Here is a 20,395-nt window from a genome sequence, read left to right on the forward strand (position 1 = left end):
TATTTGGACTGATAGAAATATCCTTTAGACTGAATCCTTCATGGATGTGACATGGACCTTTTCCCTTCCTGTGAACACTGACTAAAGCCTGAACCTTCCTTATTTTGCCAGGTTCTAGACCGGTTTACCTGACCTAAGGGTCACACTAGCTTCAGATATTATTTACCCAGCACAGGAGAAATGCAACAACTGCTTTTGCCTCAACGGAGGTGTAAAGAAACTCTAATCAAAGCTCCAACCTTATTTTTGGATGCCTCTACATTCCATTAGCTTGGGTTTGTACAAATCTGATTTGAGCTCTTCATATAGTTTCTAATATACCACTTTAAAACAAAACCACAAAAAACTTCCAAGAAATGACTCAGTAGATTAGATTCTTGTCAGCTAATTAGAGCAGCTGAAAATAAGTCAAACTGGAAAAAAGCCATATGTTCAGATTTGAAATATAATATAACAATATTATGTTCTGTGAGGGAAGAAAATGGAGCGTCATTGAAAAATCTCCTCTTTCCCTCCTCTCCCCTCAAAGAGAGGGAATTGGTAGGGAGAAGTTATCTACCAAGAGCTTGCATTTCATTTCAAAAGGAGAGAAATACCTAAACAACTGAATTCAAATTCTCCATGATGTAATTGCCTAGTTACAAACATGAACAGGAAATTTCTCATTCTATGTGAATGTGATGGTTTGTGAGTGGAAGCATGGCTCCGTAGTAGTCAATGGGAACTGAAGGACATTTAGGAACTGAGGATTTCATTCTCTCCTGAGAACCAAGCCTGGTATTTGTGATTGGGTTTCAGAACATTTTCTGACCGCTCTCAAGAAGCATTTATGTTCAGAGTTTAGTAAAGAAATTGAACTTCTTATTATCAATGGATTTTACAGAGATTTAAGGGTGGGAAGTCTGTGGTTTGTTTGACTTCCGTTAGCTGGATATGTCTGATTTGCATTAGCTAACTGATAATGTTCTTTCTTTCCTTGTGCCTTCTAGTCTCATCATAATTTTTGTTGTCTCAGAGATTTTCTGCATGGAATCATCTGATGCCAGAAGTAGCCTGTTGTAGTACTAGCATATATAGTAATAGCATGTATAGTGATAGTCTTTTCCAGCAAAATCCCTTGCATGGAATTGCAATGTACCATTGATGAAATTGCACCTCTAACCATCTCTACCTTTCATTTCTTTTCACAACTCATTCAAAACACTTCACATCTGCTGCCTCAAGCTTGTCTCCCTTGCATCTGTAGGCTCATTTCTGTTCTCTGTTTACTGGATTTGAAAAACTGTTTTGTTTGTGTGATTTTGTAAGTCATTCTTAAATTTGCTCATTTTTGTGATGTTATTCATTGGCACTGTTTGCCTTATGGATATGAATGATTATTCTAACTCCATACAAGGCCAATTCCTGTTCATAAAGGTGCCTGTCATATACCGGCTGCTGGGAGAAAGGAGAGGTTGGAAAGGGTACAGTTGTGACAGGTTTGGTGTCACCCCACTAAGAACTCTCAAAGCGCAAGCCCAAAGTGTTAGAGTTGTGCATATTCTTAGAAGTGAAACCGGAAACTAGACAGAGCTGCTGATTGTCAGTTTTTGTTCCTTACCCAAGCCTCCACTTGGGTTTACCAAAAATACTTCAAATCTGGGCAAGTTTAGGGTTTTCATCTTTGAAAGGTCATGGAGGACAGGAGAGGTGCCTGAGGACTGGAAGAAAGCCAATGTCACCCCAGTCTTCAAAAASGGCAAGAAGGAGGACCCAGGGAACTACAGGCCAGTCAGCCTCACCTGCATCCCTGGAAAGGTGATGGAGCAGCTCATCCTGGAGGCCATCTTCAAGCATGTGGAGGAAAAGAAGGTGATCAGGAGTAGTCAGCATGGCTTCACCAAGGGGAAATCATGCCTAACCAATCTGATAGCCTTCTATGATGGAATGACTGGCTGGGTAGATGAGGGGAGAGCAGTGGATGTTGTCTACCTTGACTTCAGCAAGGCTTTTGACACTGTCTCCCATAACATCCTCATAGACAAACTCAGGAAGTGTGGGTTAGATGAGTGGACAGTGAGGTGGATTGAGAACTGGCTGAATGGCAGAGCTCAGAGAGTTGTGATCAGTGGCACAGAGTCTAGTTGGAGGCCTGTAGCTAGCGGTGTCCCCCAGGGGTCAGTACTGGGTCCAGTCTTGTTCAACTTCTTCATCAATGACCTGGATGAAGGGACAGAGTGCACCCTCAGCAAGTTTGCCGACGATACAAAACTGGGAGGAGTGGCTGATTCACCAGAGGGCTGTGCTGCCATTCAGAGAGACCTGGACAGGCTGGAGAGGTGGGCGGAGAGGAACCTCCTGAAGTTCAACAGAGGGAAGTGCAGGGTCCTGCACCTGGGGAGGAATAACCCCATGCACCAGTACAGGTTGGGGGTTGACCTGCTGGAAAGCAGCTCTGCGGAGAAGGACCTGGGAGTGCTGGTGGACACCAAGTTAAGCATGAGGCAGCGATGTGCCCTTGTGGCCAAGAAGGCCAATGGTATCCTGGGGTGCATCAGGAAGAGTGTTGCCAGCAGGTCGAGGGAGGTGATCCTCCCCCTCTACTCAGCCCTGGTGAGGCCCCATCTGGAGTACTGCGTCCAGTTCTGGGCTCCCCAGTACAAGAGGGATGTGGCACTACTGGAGCAAGTCCAGCAAAGGGCTACAAAGAYGATTAGGGGACTGGAGCATCTCTCTTATGAGGAAAGGCTGAGAGAGCTSGGCCTGTTTAGCCTRGAGAAGAGRAGGCTGAGAGGAGATCTTATCAACGTGTACAAGTATCTGAAGGGAGGGTGTCGAGAGGATGGGACCAGACTCTTTTCAGTGGTGCCCAGTGACAGGACGCGAGGCAATGGGCACAAACTGAAACACAGACACTTCCATCTGAACATGAGGAAAAACTTCTTCACTGTGAGGGTGACAGAGCACTGGAACAGGTTGCCCAGAGAGGTTGTGGAGTCTCCTTCTCTGGAGATATTCAAAACGCGCCTGGATGCAATCCTGTGCAACGTGCTCTAGGTGACCCTGCTTGAGCAGGGGGGTTGGACTAGATGATCTCCAGAGGTCCCTTCCAACCTCAGCRATTCTGTGATTCTGTGATTCTGTGGGAGGGGAGGGGACATAACTTTGCATTGCACTCTGATGAAAGTTTGAGATTTATTCAAATTTCAGCCTCCAAACTAAATCCAGGATCTTGAGCTAAAAAAAATCTGATATTGAATTTTTGAAGTCAATGTCTCTCTTGCGTACAACTAATAATAAAAATTACAAGCATATAAGTGATTCCTCATTTAGACAGCCTGTCTTCGTACCCCAAAGTGTTTTACAAAGTATAATAGGTACTGCTATATTTATTTACAGGTAGGGAAGTCAAGGAAGCGGTGAGTCATCTACCAAAGTTCATACAAATTTCAATGGCAGGAACTGGCCTTGTGATTGTCTTGTCTAATTCTGTATCTGTCGGACTATGCTTTAGTAATCAGCTCTGTTTTGATCTATAGTTTTTAACCTACAGTATTAGTCATTTTAATGCCTCTCAAGGTGCACAGATACAGTGGTAAAGAATACAATATGAAATGGTATCAGTCTCCCTCGACTGGCTCTTTCCCTCACACACATCACACCAGAAGCAGTTTAGAATTAGAGAAAAAGTTAGATGAAGTGATATGAAGTAGACCTTGGTCTTCCTTCAGATCTACATTCACAGATCTGTCAGACCTCAGTGGAAATTGCACATGGTTATCTGCAAGTGGAAAATTTTAGACAGGGTGTTGGTACAATGAGAGTTTGATATCACTATTTTTAGTAACAAAATTAATTTTAGAGCTCCAAACTACTTTGTATCAAAGATCCTACATGATCTTTGTAAAATATTTGGGAAATCATCATCAGAAGACTAACACTTTCTGACCATTAATTACATCAATACAACGCTAGAAAAATAATTTCATTTTATGCACAAATTGATTAAGTACAGAATGGGAGTTAGGTGTCTAAATGCTTATGAAGAGCAAGGCCTCAGGTTTTCTAAGAAACACAAAAGAGAAAGAAAAGCTGTAAACCAGCAGAGTAATTTCTTATTTACAACAGCGCTGTAGAGTTCAGGGCAGAGTGGCAACACTTAGCACTGAGAGAAACACTGTTTGTACTAACTTTTCTCTATCCATATCTTTTCCTCTTCTAGAAAAAGAAGAGAAGAGAACAAACATCTCACAAGGAGAAGTAAGTGAAATATATTTTTAAATGCATTTATTGTTAAAAACCCTTTGAAACTTACTCATTCATCCCAGTTTATGTTTTTATTTACATTGTCACACCATTTTCAGTAACACAGCCTTTCAGGGACCTTCATTTTCAAGTCACACTTGTGCACAAACTGGGTTCTTTTTTGAAAAATTCAGGCCAGCTCTCCATTATCCCTATTACAGGGAACTCTGAAACTTGGGTATGGACTGCAAGTTTCCTTTTTGCCGTATCAAATCATGGTACCCTGAGAGGTCACCTCATCCAACATTATTCAAGCTTTGGTCTACAGCTTRCTGTTGCTCTACAACCCGTTGCAGGCTCTTCTCTTTTCCTCTCGTTTGGCAAACACACAGCAGACATCAGATTGATACTGTCTGCAGAATAGTTAAAAGTTAGCTTCTCCAGTCTCTTTTTCTAATCTCTCTCTGCCTAGCGCCTACATTGCCCTGCCCACCTTCTCCTTCACTGATGGCTTAGAGAAGCGGGCAGAGCTTTAAATAGCAGTAGGCAGTATTGATTGTTTCAAATTTGGATTCAAATACAGACATAAAAAGATTTCCTGGGGTCAGGATCAACAACCTATCACACAACATTTATAAATAGCTTTCTCTTTCAGAAGAAGACAATCTTTTATTTATAAATGTTATCATTCCATCCGTTATGATAGGATAAGGCAATATGATTACATCTGTGTGAAAGTGTTTGTCTTAAGAACCATTTCATATGTTTCTTGAAGAAAGAGATCTGATTAAAACTCACTGACAATATATCAGACAAAAGTACTCAGGGGAAAAAATATGAGGCACTTTTAGCAAATATTTGGGGAAAGATGACATCATCATGACCAAATACAATTAGAAATTGATTAGATGGGAAAAAATAAAGCTTGCCTATGCACAGCTTTTTGAACCTTTTTCTTGGGAATGTGTTATGATGTTTATAACATTAAAGACTAGCCATGTCAAAAGCTCAGCATGAGATCTTATGCAGCTTTATTATTCTTTGTATATGAAGATATTCCATATTCATATAGACACCAATTTAACTGCTTTCATTCTGGGAAAGTTGTGCTGCTTTAGTACTGGAATATATTCCAGTTAGCTTTTTGCTAACTATATTCTTGTATAATTATACTACGATTATATGTAAGCAGTTATGCTACTATTATTTTAGAATAATTCATCTTTTGTTGTGTAGATGTGATTTTGGGGTCATAAGAAATTTAACTCTCCAAAGATATCATTTAAATCAGGCCCAGTGAAAGGCTGAGTGATTGGTTGCTGAAATTAGTATTTTAGGAGTAATATAATACATTAGAAAAAGGAGGGAAAGGGATTTTCAATTTATTTATGTAAAAATTTATGTATTAAGTATTTCAGTATTACCTTACTTATACACAGAATAATTCATTACACCATATTTACTTGGAATATCAATTAAAATAAATCTTACAATCTTTTAATATTTGTAAATATTTATTTTCCATATGAGAATCAGTTACATAGAGCGTTAAAAGCATAGGCTATCTTAGTTTTACACTTAGCAATATTTTTTAGAGTGAAGGATAGTCTTCGGTAGTGTTGGGCCTATTTTGCCTGGAAGCTATAAAACTTGTCCATTAAAAATGCATTTTTTTCTGTCTAATCTTAGCTTTTCCTGTATAGATGGAAGCCCAGGAACTACCATCTGATTTATATAGTACCATTTTCCTAAAAACTTCTCAGATTGGTGTGTGCACCCTCTGAATTTTGAGCAAACGCAAAGTGTGCTCTAAACCTGTCAATCCAAACTGCTTGCATGCAGTAGAGGTCAAGGTGTGTTTTAAGACTCCCCTGAGTGCAGATACAAGGATATGCCATTTATTCTGTAAAGCACCCAAGGTGATCTCAAGTATGAGATATGTATTTGCAATTGTAGCAAGTCTTCGTGGTGTATTTTTTCAAGTAACAAGAGGGAAAGACCTCCCCAGGGGAGCCTGCTCGGAGAAATACCCCTGCTAGACCTGTACAACGCGTCGGGGTCATCGCTGCTATTCAATAGTCTGCTGCTGGCTGGGTTGGATCAACAGCAGCTGAAAGCAAGATGAAGCTGTGCGCTGTGAACAGGGCTAGCGCTGCGAGAGCAGGTGTGTGACAGGGCTCATAACTGCTATAAATATCCACAGAAACCTCTCTCTGCGTCTTACTCTGTATTTCTTAACTCTGCAGACACAGAGCGCCTCCCCGAAGCAGAGGAAGCAGAGCGTGTACACGCCGCCTGCCATCAAAGGTACAGTTCAGGCGCAGCCTGGTGTGGGCCAGCACCGTCCCGTCCCGTTCCGTCCCACCTGTCCGGCGGCTCCGCGCCTGCCCGCCAAGGACGCGGACGTGCCGGGGCAGCCCAGCCGCGCGCTGGCCCCCAGGCAGCAYGGCCGCGGAGCCTGGGGCAGGTTCATCTCTTTGCCTTGACAACCTCATGACTTTTCCTCCTTCAGGGAAGGGTCTTGCAGCAGTGGCATGAAAAAAAGCTCCTTTTTTGCAAATTCCTGATGCCTTTATCAGCTTGAGGTAACAGATAATTTTATATCAGACTTTGAGGAGAATTCCCTGAATGGATGTTTTAGCAGTGTTTGCCCCATACAACTTTTTGTTTCTTATTTAAACCACCCCTGTATGTTCTGCCTCACTCTCCAAGCAGCTGCAAGGAGGAGGATGGCCAAAATTGTGGGCTGAGTATCTGATCATAGGAAGCATAAAGCCTTTTTTGCGAAGAAAAGAGGAAACGAGAAATCTCCGTAAATCTTCAGAGGGCTTAAGTGCTTTTCGGAATGAGCCTAAAAGCAGCAGGAGTATTAGCTGTGACGAGGATGGCTACATTTAGGCCTCATTTCTTAAGTGACTCTGAGCAGAGTTTGGTTTGATCACATTTGCAATTAAGCAAGCTCTGTACTGATTTACCTGCGCTTCAGACTGACACTTGTTGTCAGTATGGGATCATTTTCAGACTGAAGTCTGTCCTGCCAGATGTCTCCAGATAGATAATGAATACCCTCAATTTCTATTCTTTCTGGTAAACATGATTTATTACCTGGCAAAAAAGTAGAATATCCGATTTGTAGCAAGAAACATCCACACTATTGTTTGGTACCATAATAACCAGTTCTACATATCTCATCCTGAAGCTTCAGTTCTCTAATACTCATCTTAGCAATGCTTAAAACATCACTCAGGTGCCTCGGAAGACTTTCTATCTGTTTATCAAAATGGGCTAAAGCTGACTTACTGGATATTAGAAATAATTTTATTATAGTCAATTATAACAGTTTGCAAAAGGAAAAAGCTTTGCACGCGTAGCAGTAATATCTACTGATCTCACTAATGTGTTATTCTGCTGTGTAAGTATAAACTCAGTACTATGTAAGTGAGGAGCTCTGTGGAAGTGGGGCAGTATTTTTGCTCTCAAGGGCCCAAGCCAGCTTGATGTTGACATCAATATCCTGTTGAGGTCTGAGGAAGTAACTGGGATAGTTCATTTCTACATCAATTTAATTCCCAGTGAGTGGACTTTCTAGTAGGAAAGTATGTGATTCAAGATAGCACATGACTAATCTGGAATACCTTGTAAACAGAACAAAGTTTATACAAAATACCACTCCTATTTCCCTTAACACCCTAAACTATGTAGTACTCCCAGATACACAGGTGGGAACCTGGAAGTTGATAACCCTTCCTGTAAACAGGCTGGATTGCTCCAAATTTACCATATTGTGACTGTCAAAAATACTATCCTACCTATTTATAAACAACCTAGAATAGAAAATTTGCCATTCCTTGCTCTTTGCTGTTATGAAAACATGAAATTTGTTTTGCTTAGACTAAGGGACTAAGAAGCAAACATGTAGCAATCAGAAATAGCCAGTGCTATGAAAGCACTACTGTAAAATGCAGAATTTTGTAAAAGTCCTGTAATGGTTTAAATAACTGAAGTTTTCTAGCTGTTGAAGATAGCAATATTTAGCAATATTTTCAGAATAACAGGATTCATAATTACAAAATATTCCCAGAGCTTTGCATATGATAATTTCCTGCAGGCTAAGCTTCTCCTTCAGTATTCTCAGAAAATGGTCTTCAATACAGAGTAAAGAATGAGATTTTGGATGCTGAACATTCTCTATTCCACGTCCTCTATGGCTGCTCCACAACCTCTAAGGCTACTATTAATGGATGATGGGATAGAATATATCCATCATCTTACATTCAAAGATGAGATAATAAATCTCAGTTCCTGTCCCCAAGCCTTGAAACAGAACTCCTGGTGGAAAAGAGCAACAAACATTTCCATTTGTTATATTGCTTTGGCATTTTAGTAGTTTTTAATTGCTATAAAATCCGAGTTCCCAGATATAACCCAAGCTCACACGTGAGAGCAGAGCCAGGAGCCCTGAGCAGCAGCCAAGCACGGGGCACTGGAGGAAAGAGAAGCTGTCACCGAGCGTCAGCTCTGCTTCCCGGCATCAACCGCGAGGTCTTCAGGAGAAACTGTGGGGGACGTTCATGCCGCACGTCTTGTGACTCAAAAACTCAAAGTAGTTCTTGAGATTATTTTTTCTTTAATTGAAAACATTTTTGCTGCAAGTTCCTTGAAATGATTACCAAATTGTATGAGAGAAAAAGATTGCCAGTTTCATGAACTCAGTAGACATTTAGGTTAATCAAGAGAGAGAGAAAACAAGAGTGAATTAAGCTGCATTTTGTGATTGCAAACAAAATAAGAAATTATTGACGTGGTTAAAAGGAGTGAGCTAAATCAGATAACAGTCATGATCACTTGGTAATACAGTATCAGGACTATAATACACGTTACTTGAAATATGTGAATACACGAAAATATGTGAAATAAATTAAAATGCAGGAGTGCTGAAGTTCCACATGTCCGTGTAAATATATGGAGATCAGCTTCTTAGTAAAATGTGGGCATATTTTCCCCTTCCGCCACGGCAGTCACTAAATTCAAAGACAGGGTTATTACTTGTCTCACATTGCTCCCAAAGCCCATCCTTGCAATGGTTGTACTGTCTCAGCCAGGGTCTGTAGGTTGTTGCGCCTAGGTGTAGCAAGCTGATGTTCCTGCAGAGCCAGCGTCATGTTATGGTGCAGCAGACAGGTTCCCGTCTGTATATATTTGTGGTGCTTTGGCTCCTGCGTTTATTTTCCTAAATGAAAATGCATCAGAGTCCCTACAGACGGAGCAAATAGCTGACTCATCTCAGCGCATTGTTCTTTTTACTGGAATACAGCATGCTGGAAAAATCAATGTGAGAGCTATTGATTTAAGTGGTAATCTGCAGAGCAAATCAGACAGCAAACCAGATAACAGTGCAGCACAGTGTTCTTGTTAGTATTATATTACCATGCCTAATGGATGTCAAAGAGGTTTTCGTTTTTTTTTTTTTTGAAAATATTTCTTTTGCTAAACCTGCTGCACTAATGTTTGCTAATTCCATGCTGTTACCATAGTATGCAAAATTGGTAAATTCAGAGTCTGAAGACTGCATCACATTAATCCATAATATTTTCAGTATTTTATGGTTAACCTCTTGTCAAATTGTTTTTCAGTATTTTGATACCTCTTAACTCCGGATAGTTATTATAACTAAAGAAGTACTGAAAGTTAGGAATGCTGAAATTGCTTTCTGTATTTCAGGTCCACTCAAATGTAATAGACTAAACTTTCAACTGATGTAAGCCAATGTATCCCTTTGCCTTTAATAAGCTTACACTGGTTTACATCAATGAAAAGTTTGTTCCATGTGCTTGAAAATCTGTTAATTTTTCTTTTGTTCTATGAATTCATCAGCTCTATCTCCCTTGATTGTTTCCCTTCCTTTTTCCCTTACTCTTCGGCTTTTCTGTCTGAATTTCAAATTCTCGTCCTTCTCTAACTTCTAACACACTTATGTGCTAAGCTTGAATCCCCCTCATCTTCTCCTTTCATTTCAAGTTCTCCTTCTTCATGTGCAGAGGTTTGTTTGTACCTCCCTACAAAGAATACCATGAAAACAACCAGAGGAAGGGTTCTCAATTAGATGGCTCGCTAGTTTTACCTAGTGCAATCTTTTTCAGTCAGTTCTCATTGCTTGAGGCCTCTCTCTCCTATCTGCTTCCATTTTTGTAGGAAAAAATCAAGTGGAATCCTTTGGTCCTTTTCCAACATATTGAAGTAGAAGTGCAGGTGTTTTAGCAAGAATGTTCATCCATCCATAAACAGCAGCCTTAAAGATATCTTCATTATTCTGGTCTGTGGGTTAAAAGAGAGGCTGCCCTTTGAAGCCTCGCTGGATTCTTGCCCCTTCCCCCATTGCACTCCTCAGAGCAGCGTAAAACGGGGCGATCGCCCTCCCGTGTGGAGACGGCCGAGCGGAAGGGACTGCCGACTGCCAAGGCTGCGAGCGGATTGCGCTTACCCAGGTAATGGTGCTTCCTTAGCATCTCATTGCCACCCAAAAATTAAAAGAGCACTTTTGAATCTCAGAGCTACAACTGCAACTTCCCATCCCCAAGCCACACTTTGCATCAAAACAGGCTTCCTTTTACCTAGATAATCAGGTTTTTTTGATATACCAACTCATCCTTGAAAGGAAACACAGACTAAAGTAACAGGAAACAGGGTTTTCAAAGACAAACACGAGACAGCGCCTGAGTTGTTCACAAACCTGTATTTCTCCCTAGAGCTCACAAGTCTCCACATTATCTAGCAGCTGTTGCTATTAATACTAGCAGCTATTTAAATCCCCCCAAGGTCTCCCATTCTGAAGGAAGCGTGCGTTCCAAAGGGCTTTGAGGATTTCATTAGCAGTGAGTCCGCTGGTGTGGGTGTGCTTGAGGTCAGGGGAATAGGAAACCTTCGCTCCTCCTGGTTCATCATGCAAAAGGCTATTGAGATCAGCATAATGATTCCTACTAATTTCAGTGGGCTTTAAAGAAAGCTCATGTAGCTTTCTGTGTTCACTGAACCACCTTTGCAATTAGCTGTCATCAAATCATAATTAAAGTTTTTCCCCGCAGAGGTGAAAGGTGCATTTGATTCTGTTTTTCCCTCTCTGAGTTGTATGTCTGCTCAGATTCAAAGTAATAAAAGTTCTGATAGTCACACTGAAGCCTTTTGGGAGAATACGTCCTTTAGATTCCCCTCTTAATGTATTTTTCTTTGCATAGAAACAATGACTTTTTTTGAGCTAGGCCCTAGCTACAACATTTGAAATGGGATTAAATCTGGGTTGTTATAAATCTAAGGGACATGGAGAGACATTATTTTGGTTTGCCTCATTAAAACAAACAGGACTCACTGGCTGTTCCCAAAGTGTTCATACCCAGGGATTTGATACATGCATAATTCTAGTATTTACAATGATGGTTGATATTAAATGAGCTCTTTCTAGCTTCAGCCATGAATTTCAGATGCTGGGCTTGTTTAGTGTGTGCTTGTTCTTCTCTCCAAAGGAAACAACATGCAGAATAAATGATTAAAATCATGATGTCCCTCCTGAAATATGTAATTTATTAGAAGCAATTAGTACAGTATGTGGCCCTGATCCAAATTTGTAACCCCTTAGGCCAGCTTGATGATGTCTGATGCATCTCATTACTTTGTGACTGAAGGTTAACAAGGAACACAGATAGAGTCTGGAGACATACGGGATTATTGTCAGTGTGGTAAGCGCTGCATTCAGACCCCACGAGAAGCCTCATGGAACAAAAATCTCAGGCTAAACTCACTTCGAGCAGCAGAGGAATGACATTTGTAGGTCTTAGGCAGTGACTACAGAAACCAGCATCATTTTATGTGCTGCCTTCTTATACTAGCAAACTCTCTGTGAACAGCTTCTAGCATTGGCTAAATACATCAGGATAATAGCAAGAAACATCGTATTATACCACAAAGAAAAACATTATGTCTTTTTGCATAATTATGCTTCATATACTGGTTTAAATATAGTTCTGTGGAGCAGAAGAAAGAGGAGGTGAGAAAGCCAAAGACACGCTAGCCATAATATAGCTCATCCTATATGGTTTCCTGAATGTCAAGCCTAGGTTTGTCAGACTTTACAGACTGGTGCTCTTCATATACTTTTCTAAGGAGGGTGAGTCACTTTGGCCCAGGTTATTGCATTTTCCCCATCTCTGCAATGATGACAAAATACCTACCATTTTTATTAACATGACTGTGCTGCACATGAGCCATGGAGTTGAACAGGAGAAGGAAATGGTTTTCAGTTGTCCCCTCAGCCCTGCACATGCATTCCAGACCTTTTGCTTTGCCAGAGGACTAAAGGGCTGAGATAATTGCTGGGCAGATGGCTGCAGCTGCTCCACTAAAGCATGCACAGTCCCGTAGCTGCAATTGTCCCCAGGGACAAGGACTAGTTCTCTAATTCCTCAGCAGAGCTGGGGTCACGGCAAAGCTCTCTGTTCCTGTAGCATATCTTTTCTTTAGCTTGTTGATACTCATTCTTTGGTCCATTTTTAGATAGAAGGCCCACCTCAATACACTGCTTCTTGGATAACAGAAGATGGAAAAGCTCTGCCCCATTATTCCTGTGCCTTACTCTGTTTTGCTCATCTGTTTTGACGTGGCTCAGCACCATCAATGCCTTTGGTTTCACAGGTAGAAATTCCACTGCTGCCAGGATTTCCTGAAGCACTAAGAAAGAAAAATTCATGTTGCAATATTTATCATTACATTTTTTCTTTTGCCTAGCCAAGTCACCAAAGACTGGTGCAGCTTTGGTTTCAAAACCAGTTCTTCTTTTCATTTGTACACCATTCTTACCTGCAACTTAGCCAGAATCCACCTCGATGCAACCACACCACTTAATACAGTATGGACTTGAGCAAATTTCCTGGCTATGTTGCTTCTGATGTATTGGAACGAGTTATAGAGCTTATCTTCATGAAGTTCCTATATATGCTGTTGTAAGAAGAGACAGAATATGCCTGTATATTATTCTTTTTCAAGATGCTACCTTCCAGTGCTTGTTCTCTTTTTCTGACTCTCTCTACCCTTCTCTCTCCTTTCTCAGACTTGTATGGGAGTATGATGACAGTAGATACAATTAAAAAAATATTTTGAGTTAAATTAATTACTGACTCACTGACTTGGTGAACGGGATACATTAGATTGCTGCCATCTCAAGTTCAATTGGCTGCCACCATTCTGCTACTGCCCCAAAAGCTGGCAGACGCTGCTGTAGTCTGTATTTAATTTCTTACTGTTGGCAGCCTTGAATACATTTCATTTCACACAGCTGGCGGCTTCTGCTTCAAAATGGCTCTGGCCTTGGCTGCAGTAAATACCACATTACCTTTAGAGAGACCGAGGTGTTCAGTGGAGATTAAGCTTGACATCTGCTGTACAACAAAACTGGGATGTTTGTGTTATAACTTGTCATCTGCCACTATTACCTGGCATGTGAAAGAGAAAAGATTGCACAGAGCATTAATACCAGTCCCTAACTTTCCATGTGTGGTTTAAGGACTTGATTCTCTACAGACTGAAGGCTAGGGGAATATTTCCCCTGACTTCATTCAGTTCAGCATAAGATCCACATATCTGATAGTTCTTTCTATTTTCCAAGCAATGATTGTTAAATTGGCCTTTTTTTAAGGGTATAACTTTACTTTTATGATAGAAGGATAATCTTACAATGTTTCTCTGTGAAACAACATTTATGACTTGAAAGTAATATTACTGAGCATTTTAATACTTAATATTAAGCAGTGTAAACATGGTAGTATTATTTTTTGCCTCTAAGCAGTAACAGACAACATTAAAAAGTCAACCGCTTCAGAGATAACAACATAAAATATTATAGAAAGAGAGTGTGGGAGACTCTGCACTTATTTTAAAATACAAAGTAGAAAGCCCAGGAAGGGCAACATGTGTTGTTCTGGTTACTTTATGTCATAAGATATATTTATAGTGAAATTCCAAAGATTTTGGCAGTGTTGTGCTCYGAATTGAAATAGCTTTTGAAGAAAAGATAATATTTCTGTATAAGAAGATGTAACATTCTTGTGAAGCCAGTCATTTGGCAGGGTATTAAATTTTATTTCCTGGCTTCAGTTGTATATTCTAGGTTGAAGGTTAACAGCCAAGTCACATGACAAATACTGACTCCAGTGAGTCCTATTATAATAAATAATTGCCCCTTTGTTCTTCTCAAGCATTGAAAATTCTGAATTTGTTCCCAAGCCAGAGGACCAAATAAAGGCCTGGACTAGAGGGGTGCAGGGTCTGCAGGCTTTACCTGCTCCCATTAGTACTCCTGTGCAGTGTTTGACTTACCGTTGGCTTCTCCAAAGCTGGACAGAAGATGCAGTATTGCACAGACATGTGAAGTGTATAAAGATATGGAAACCTTAGGTATACAGGTATAGGTAGAGGACAAGTATAGAGGTATGGATACAGAGATGCGTCTCTAAGTAGGATTCTCCATAGCATGGGAGCTCACATCTCATTTAGTATACCCCTAAATGAAAATCCTTCCTTGTGTTGTTTCTAACTGCATATTGCCACAGTTCCTCCATGTCTGTTAATGGCTCCTGTATAAGTAGTTGGATTTCATTTATAAAAATCTCCACCCCTAAAAGTAAAGCTGTCAAAAGACAGCACAAAAAATTGCAGTAATAACCAATGATATTGAACTTTGTATAGGATGAATGACATTGCTGTGCACTGAGCACAAGCCTGCAGTGACTGATACAGCAGAATCATCCTCTGACCTTTCAGTCAGGACTTTGTCGACTACTTTCCCTTATGAATGTGAATAAGTAGAAGCAGGCTTGCAGGCCAGTCAACAGAGCTCCCACCACCTGCATTTACTCCTACTGGGGTCAGAGCCGGGAGTTTTGAAAAATGCAGTGATTTTGTAGAAGGCTTTAAAAAGTGTTTTTCACTATTTAGCCACAAGAGCACGGCGAGAAGGCACAGCGATAGGTTTCCCCTGCAGACCTGGAGCCACCTGTGCAGGATCCTAAAGAGTGGCTCCTGCCCATGGGCTGCTCTTTCAGGGATAGCAGTTTAAGATCATTTATTTTGCTTTCTACCATCTGGTTTCACTCTGACCTGAGTAAATGTCCAAGTAGTGTGTCGGCTTTGTGATATCTTTATCTCTGTACAACGTCTTCCTTGTTTCTTGCGTTAGACCAAAAGAGGAAACTTGCTTCTGATTCTTGGGGACCATGTGTGTTGGGTTTCCTGTGGTGGGGGTGTTATCTGGTTTTCTGACTTGAGTTTTGTTCCTTTTGTAGTGGATGACTGTTAGTCTGAATTTATTGAAGAGCAAAAATTTTCTAAAGACGTCCATGTGGCTCTCCTCCCCTTCCTAATTTCTCCCTTCCTTCACCCCTTGGGATGCAACATTGCCCAGTTTCGCAGGAACACAGAGTTCCCAAAACCATCCACCAGAACCTTGGCACTGAGACAAGTACATGAGCAGACTGAAGATTTCAACCACATCCTTTTAGGACCAGAGCTAGGACTGAAAACTTGCATGCAATTATGCGTGTGAATGTGACCAGAAAAACACAGGAAATACTGCAGCGAGCATGTGGATCTGAAAAGGGATTCATTTTTCTGTGAGGTGCATGGGCCAGAAGGAAGTTGTTTAAAAAACTCTAATCTAGGTTAGCTGCTAATTTTTCTTGAATCAGTTAAAGCATTTTTCAGTATTTTCAACTCCCATCCAACCCATGAACCAATGTTATTCCATGTGGCTTTTATAACCAGTGAGGACCATCAGCAGGCTCTGAGCAATCAACAGAATAATTTCTTTAAGAATACATTTAAAGGAATTGTGGGATCTGATGACCACTCAGAAACAGAAAAAAAAAAACTGAAGTATTTGTTATATGTCATCTCAGCCTAAAATGCACCTTCATTGCATGTTGTGCACACAGCAAGAAGTATATGTGAATGTATGCTTAGTGGACTCTAGGACACGATGCAGGTTTGCGGGATGCAACCGTGCCTTCCCAAGCGACAGGGATAGAAAACACCAGATTTGCCTCTCTAACCTGGAGTGCAGCTAGTAAAGTGTACGAAGCCTATGCACTTCTGCTCGGCTTCAGCTGTAACAGTGTCCTGTCTGAGATATCATGGGCAGGAGGATGAGGACAGTCGAAGGGGGATGAGCTGGAGGCAATGAAAATGCTTTAGCCCTAGAAAACACCACTATAAGAGAGACCCTGAACGAATGGGGTTCTGCAGAGCAAGTGGTTGACGGTGTCCCAAAATAACGTATTACCCAAAAAACTAGTCTTCCTGTCCAAAGCCAGGTAACATTTTTTTTGCTTTCTAGGATGAGGAGAAATTATGTAAATTCAGCATTCTTTTCAATCTCCTCGCTGTCACTAGTAAAGCTGAATAGTTTTTAAAAAATGTCAATGGGATTTTTGGCATTAAAGCTCCCCCTGGTGACACTTAGGTGTATTTTTCTTACTACTATTTCTAGTGAATCACTACATGCTTTTTTCTGAAGAAGCATGCTGAAAATTTTTGGAAATACATAAGAAAAGAGATAAGAGAAGGAGGGGAAAAATATTGAAGTATTTTTTCATTTTATAATTTCCAACTAAAATCTATCAGATTATTATTAAATTTCAGCTTCAGTATTTCCCCAAATCCTGGAGTGGTTAGAGCCTGACTTTTTCTTCARGCTCATTCTTGGCAAGATGAAAAGCAAGAATAGTGTTAAAACCCATTTTTACAGGTGCTGCTATGTGATATGAATGCGTCTAAACCTTGCGAGATTTTTCTACTTTTTCTGTACTTTGTCTATATTTTCTAATAATGAAAATGTGTAAACTGATATTCTTTGTCCTAGATTCCTGTTTGCTCTTTCCAGAAAAAATTGAGAGCAGTACTTGTTTTCAGCCTCTGACTATTAATATGAGTGCCAGATCGTGTGCTTCCAGGCTGTAATTACATTCTGGTTGTGCTGAATGTTGGCTCTAGGGTATTTTGATGCCTTAGGCAAACCAGAAGATGTAGGTCTCTCACAAGCTCAAGTCACTCACACAATAAAGAGCCGCTAAAGATTTTGCCCCTAATGTTTTGCTGCCTGTGGCAACTGCAAAGTGAGACCAGTTGTATCTACTGTAATGCAAATAGTTTGTGATGACTGCATTTTATGTTGAATAACTGATTTTTTAATATTTTTTTTAATTTGTCAGCAATCCAAAAAATCTTAAATATAAGAATTTGGTAGGTTTTCAGTTGTCAGTAAGTTTAATGACTCAAATTGGAAAAAAAGTTCCAAAATGAAAATATTATTGAAGAAATCAGAATAAACCTTTCACTCTTATCACGTTCTACTTCCTCCTCTCCCAAAAGATCAGTACAGAGACATTGACCCAGATGTGTTCTGCAGCCTGTGCTAGGAGTTTGCTTTTGCTGAATTTGTATATTTTCAGAAAAAGAAGCACCCTTGGTTGTGTGTAAACACTGTGTACTGAATCTTTTTGCACATCTTTTAGAGGTGGAATAGCCCACCAATATTATTGTTCCAAGAGCCATAAATCGCTATATTTTGCTTTGTTTCCCTTGATTCAAACATATTTTTATACTCTTATTCTGTCCTTGAAAATCATTTCTTTCAGCAAAGTGCTTCTATTCCCTATTGCAGTTAAAGTCACCATGTTAATTAGTGCTGTTTGAACAGTTTCAGACAGAACTGTTTTGCACCGGCTGTTTCTGATTCAGCACTGTGCAGGAAAGGGTCATTTCGTTTTCGAGGATGCCGGGGGCAGGAGCCTGCCTTCTTTCTTGCCAGCTTAATAGCAAGTGTAAGTTACCACGTTTTAGGCCTTGCTAGGGGTTAATGCAGGTATCTCCTTGGTTCCCGTCCTGGTAGCTGCAGCCAGGCCTACAGCAGGCGCGCGTTTCCCGCTCACAAAACACTTCTTAAAGATTAAATGCTTCTGCCTGCGTGGGGATGGGCTTTGGAGCGGGAGCCATTTAGTGCATTTTTTTTAGCTGTAGGCTATGGGACTTTGGTTGCTAAGGGCCAACATGTGTTTAGAAGATCAAAGGATGAAGTCTTTGGAGAAGCCTATGGTGAACACTGGGAACAGTATTGATATTTAGGGAAATCTATCCATCACCCTCTCTGCTACATCTGTGCAGTTACTTTCCAGACTAGAGATGCAATATAATGTTTGAATATAGCCACATCTTAAGAAACGCTAACAATAGGCAAAATTTCTTTGATTATACTTCTCTGTGCTAGAAAATGAGAAGCCAGTGGGCACAGACTGAAATACAGGAAGTTCAGCTTAAACTTAAGAATTTTTTTTTACTCTGTGGTTGGTCAGACACTGGAACAGGTTGCCCTGAAAGGCTGTGGGGTGTCCCTTCTGGAGATATTCAAACCCCGATAGGACATGGTCCTGAGCAACCTGCTGTAGTTGACCCTGCTTCGAGAGGGGGTTTGGACTAGGCAGTCTCCAAAGGTCCCTTCCAACCTCCATGATTCTATGATTCAATAACTATTTTATTTACCCATAAGCATTTCATAACATGGTGGTGACGGCATGATAAAATCTTAATTTTAATGAAGAATAAAGGATGGCATTTGATTCTGCGGTAGTAAGTTCCCTCCTTCTGTAACAGCACCCTCTACATATCAATTTGCCTGGTGATACTGTGTTTTACAGGGGGAATATCTGAGAATCCAGAATTAGGACTAGTGAAGGCTGCAAGCCCCAAGTTAGCTCCTAATGGGAGAAAAATCCTTTCTCTAGCACCAAGGGATGTTAATAAAACCAGAAGAGGGACTGGCTCTGATCTCGCAGAGATACTCTAGTGCTCCTAGGTAGGTAAGCAGACTTGATTTGTAACTCAGTTCATTAGATTTGCTTTGATTAACATAAAATGCCAACTACAGAGGGAAGAGGGGAAGTATTCAAGCCATGTTCAGCTTTAGTCTTCTGAAATGGATCCCAGTTGTTTCAGATGATATCTGCAGCTCACACACAATGAAGCGGTGAAAACTGAAAAGGCTCATTCTTCCTGACAAATTCCTGCTTGGATATAAGAACTACAGCTACAGTACCTGTAATGTAAAGAAAATGGTAATTGCCTGCTATGCATATACCACCCATAAAGCAACTGTGATGGGGATAATTTAATGTAAACACTGACCTATCAATCACTTGTTTAATCATTGCAATGTTTTTGTAATTTTGAAGGTATTTATAAAATACTTAAAAGAAAAGAAGAACTCCTTCCAACATTTATGAAATTACTGATGTCAGATTATGCTGATGCCAAAATCCTATCTCCTTTGTCATCACAAGAAGGATCACAATGATGATTATAATTATAACTCAGTAGGGGATTCATCTGCAAATTAACAGAGAAGCTTATAGACTTCTGACAGAAACCAAACAGACTGCATTAATTAAAAGTGAAAGCCACACAGCACAGGGAAGTATGGAAGAGAAACACAATGTTGGATTTTTGGCTGACCAGCAAAGATTTTGCTCCTATCTCCGTTTTAAAAAGTACAACTCACTGGAATGCTTTTTAACTGCTCTCTGAAAATCCAAGGCTCCATAGAGTATTCAACAAAAGATTTAGATCTGCCACTAACAAATCTTGTGATTCATCTGACCGTGGAAAGAAATAATGCCCACAAAAGCAACAGCAAAAATAGAAAACAGGGATCCAGGATAAAAACCAAATTGAATCCTTAGGGTACCATGCCAGGTCTTGGAGTGAAACAGTAGAAGCTGTGAAGCAGTATAAGCTGTTCAGTCGCTACATGCAGAACTTCATCCACTCCATCATTTAGTCAGTCTTCTGCCTCTGTGCATTAGTGTCTCCTCTTCTCTGTCAAAGAGTCTCTTCCCTCAGGATGTTGCAGTAATTTTATTTCTCATCTGTTTACGTTTTACAACCTCAGAAAAATCCCCATGTCAGCCAAAATATAGAAAAGTAGAGCCACAGTTGGATAAGGCTATGAGTTATCCCAGTATCTGAGACACTGCCGGTTCCACATGATACCTTTATTTGCAGATTTTTCAGATGGGTATACTGCTTCATTCATCCCTATCATAAATAGATCTCTGGTGGCCACTCTGTTTTTGAAACC

The 20,395-nt window shown here is 40.5% G+C and overlaps 1 protein-coding gene across 1 annotated transcript in view; it reads left to right on the forward strand.

Annotated features, from left to right (window-relative positions):
• PPP1R1C (protein phosphatase 1 regulatory inhibitor subunit 1C) overlaps window positions 1–20,395 on the forward strand; it is a 56,094-nt gene that overhangs the window by 22,151 nt on the left and 13,548 nt on the right. Inside the window, 2 exon segments of the mRNA XM_026091000.1 lie at window positions 4,202–4,239; window positions 6,471–6,531. Of these exon segments, the coding sequence (XP_025946785.1) occupies window positions 4,202–4,239; window positions 6,471–6,531 (99 nt within the window).

Source organism: Apteryx rowi, unplaced genomic scaffold (genome assembly GCF_003343035.1).
Source record: "Apteryx rowi isolate R43461 unplaced genomic scaffold, aptRow1 scaffold_89, whole genome shotgun sequence".
In the NCBI taxonomy this organism is placed as follows: domain Eukaryota; kingdom Metazoa; phylum Chordata; class Aves; order Apterygiformes; family Apterygidae; genus Apteryx; species Apteryx rowi.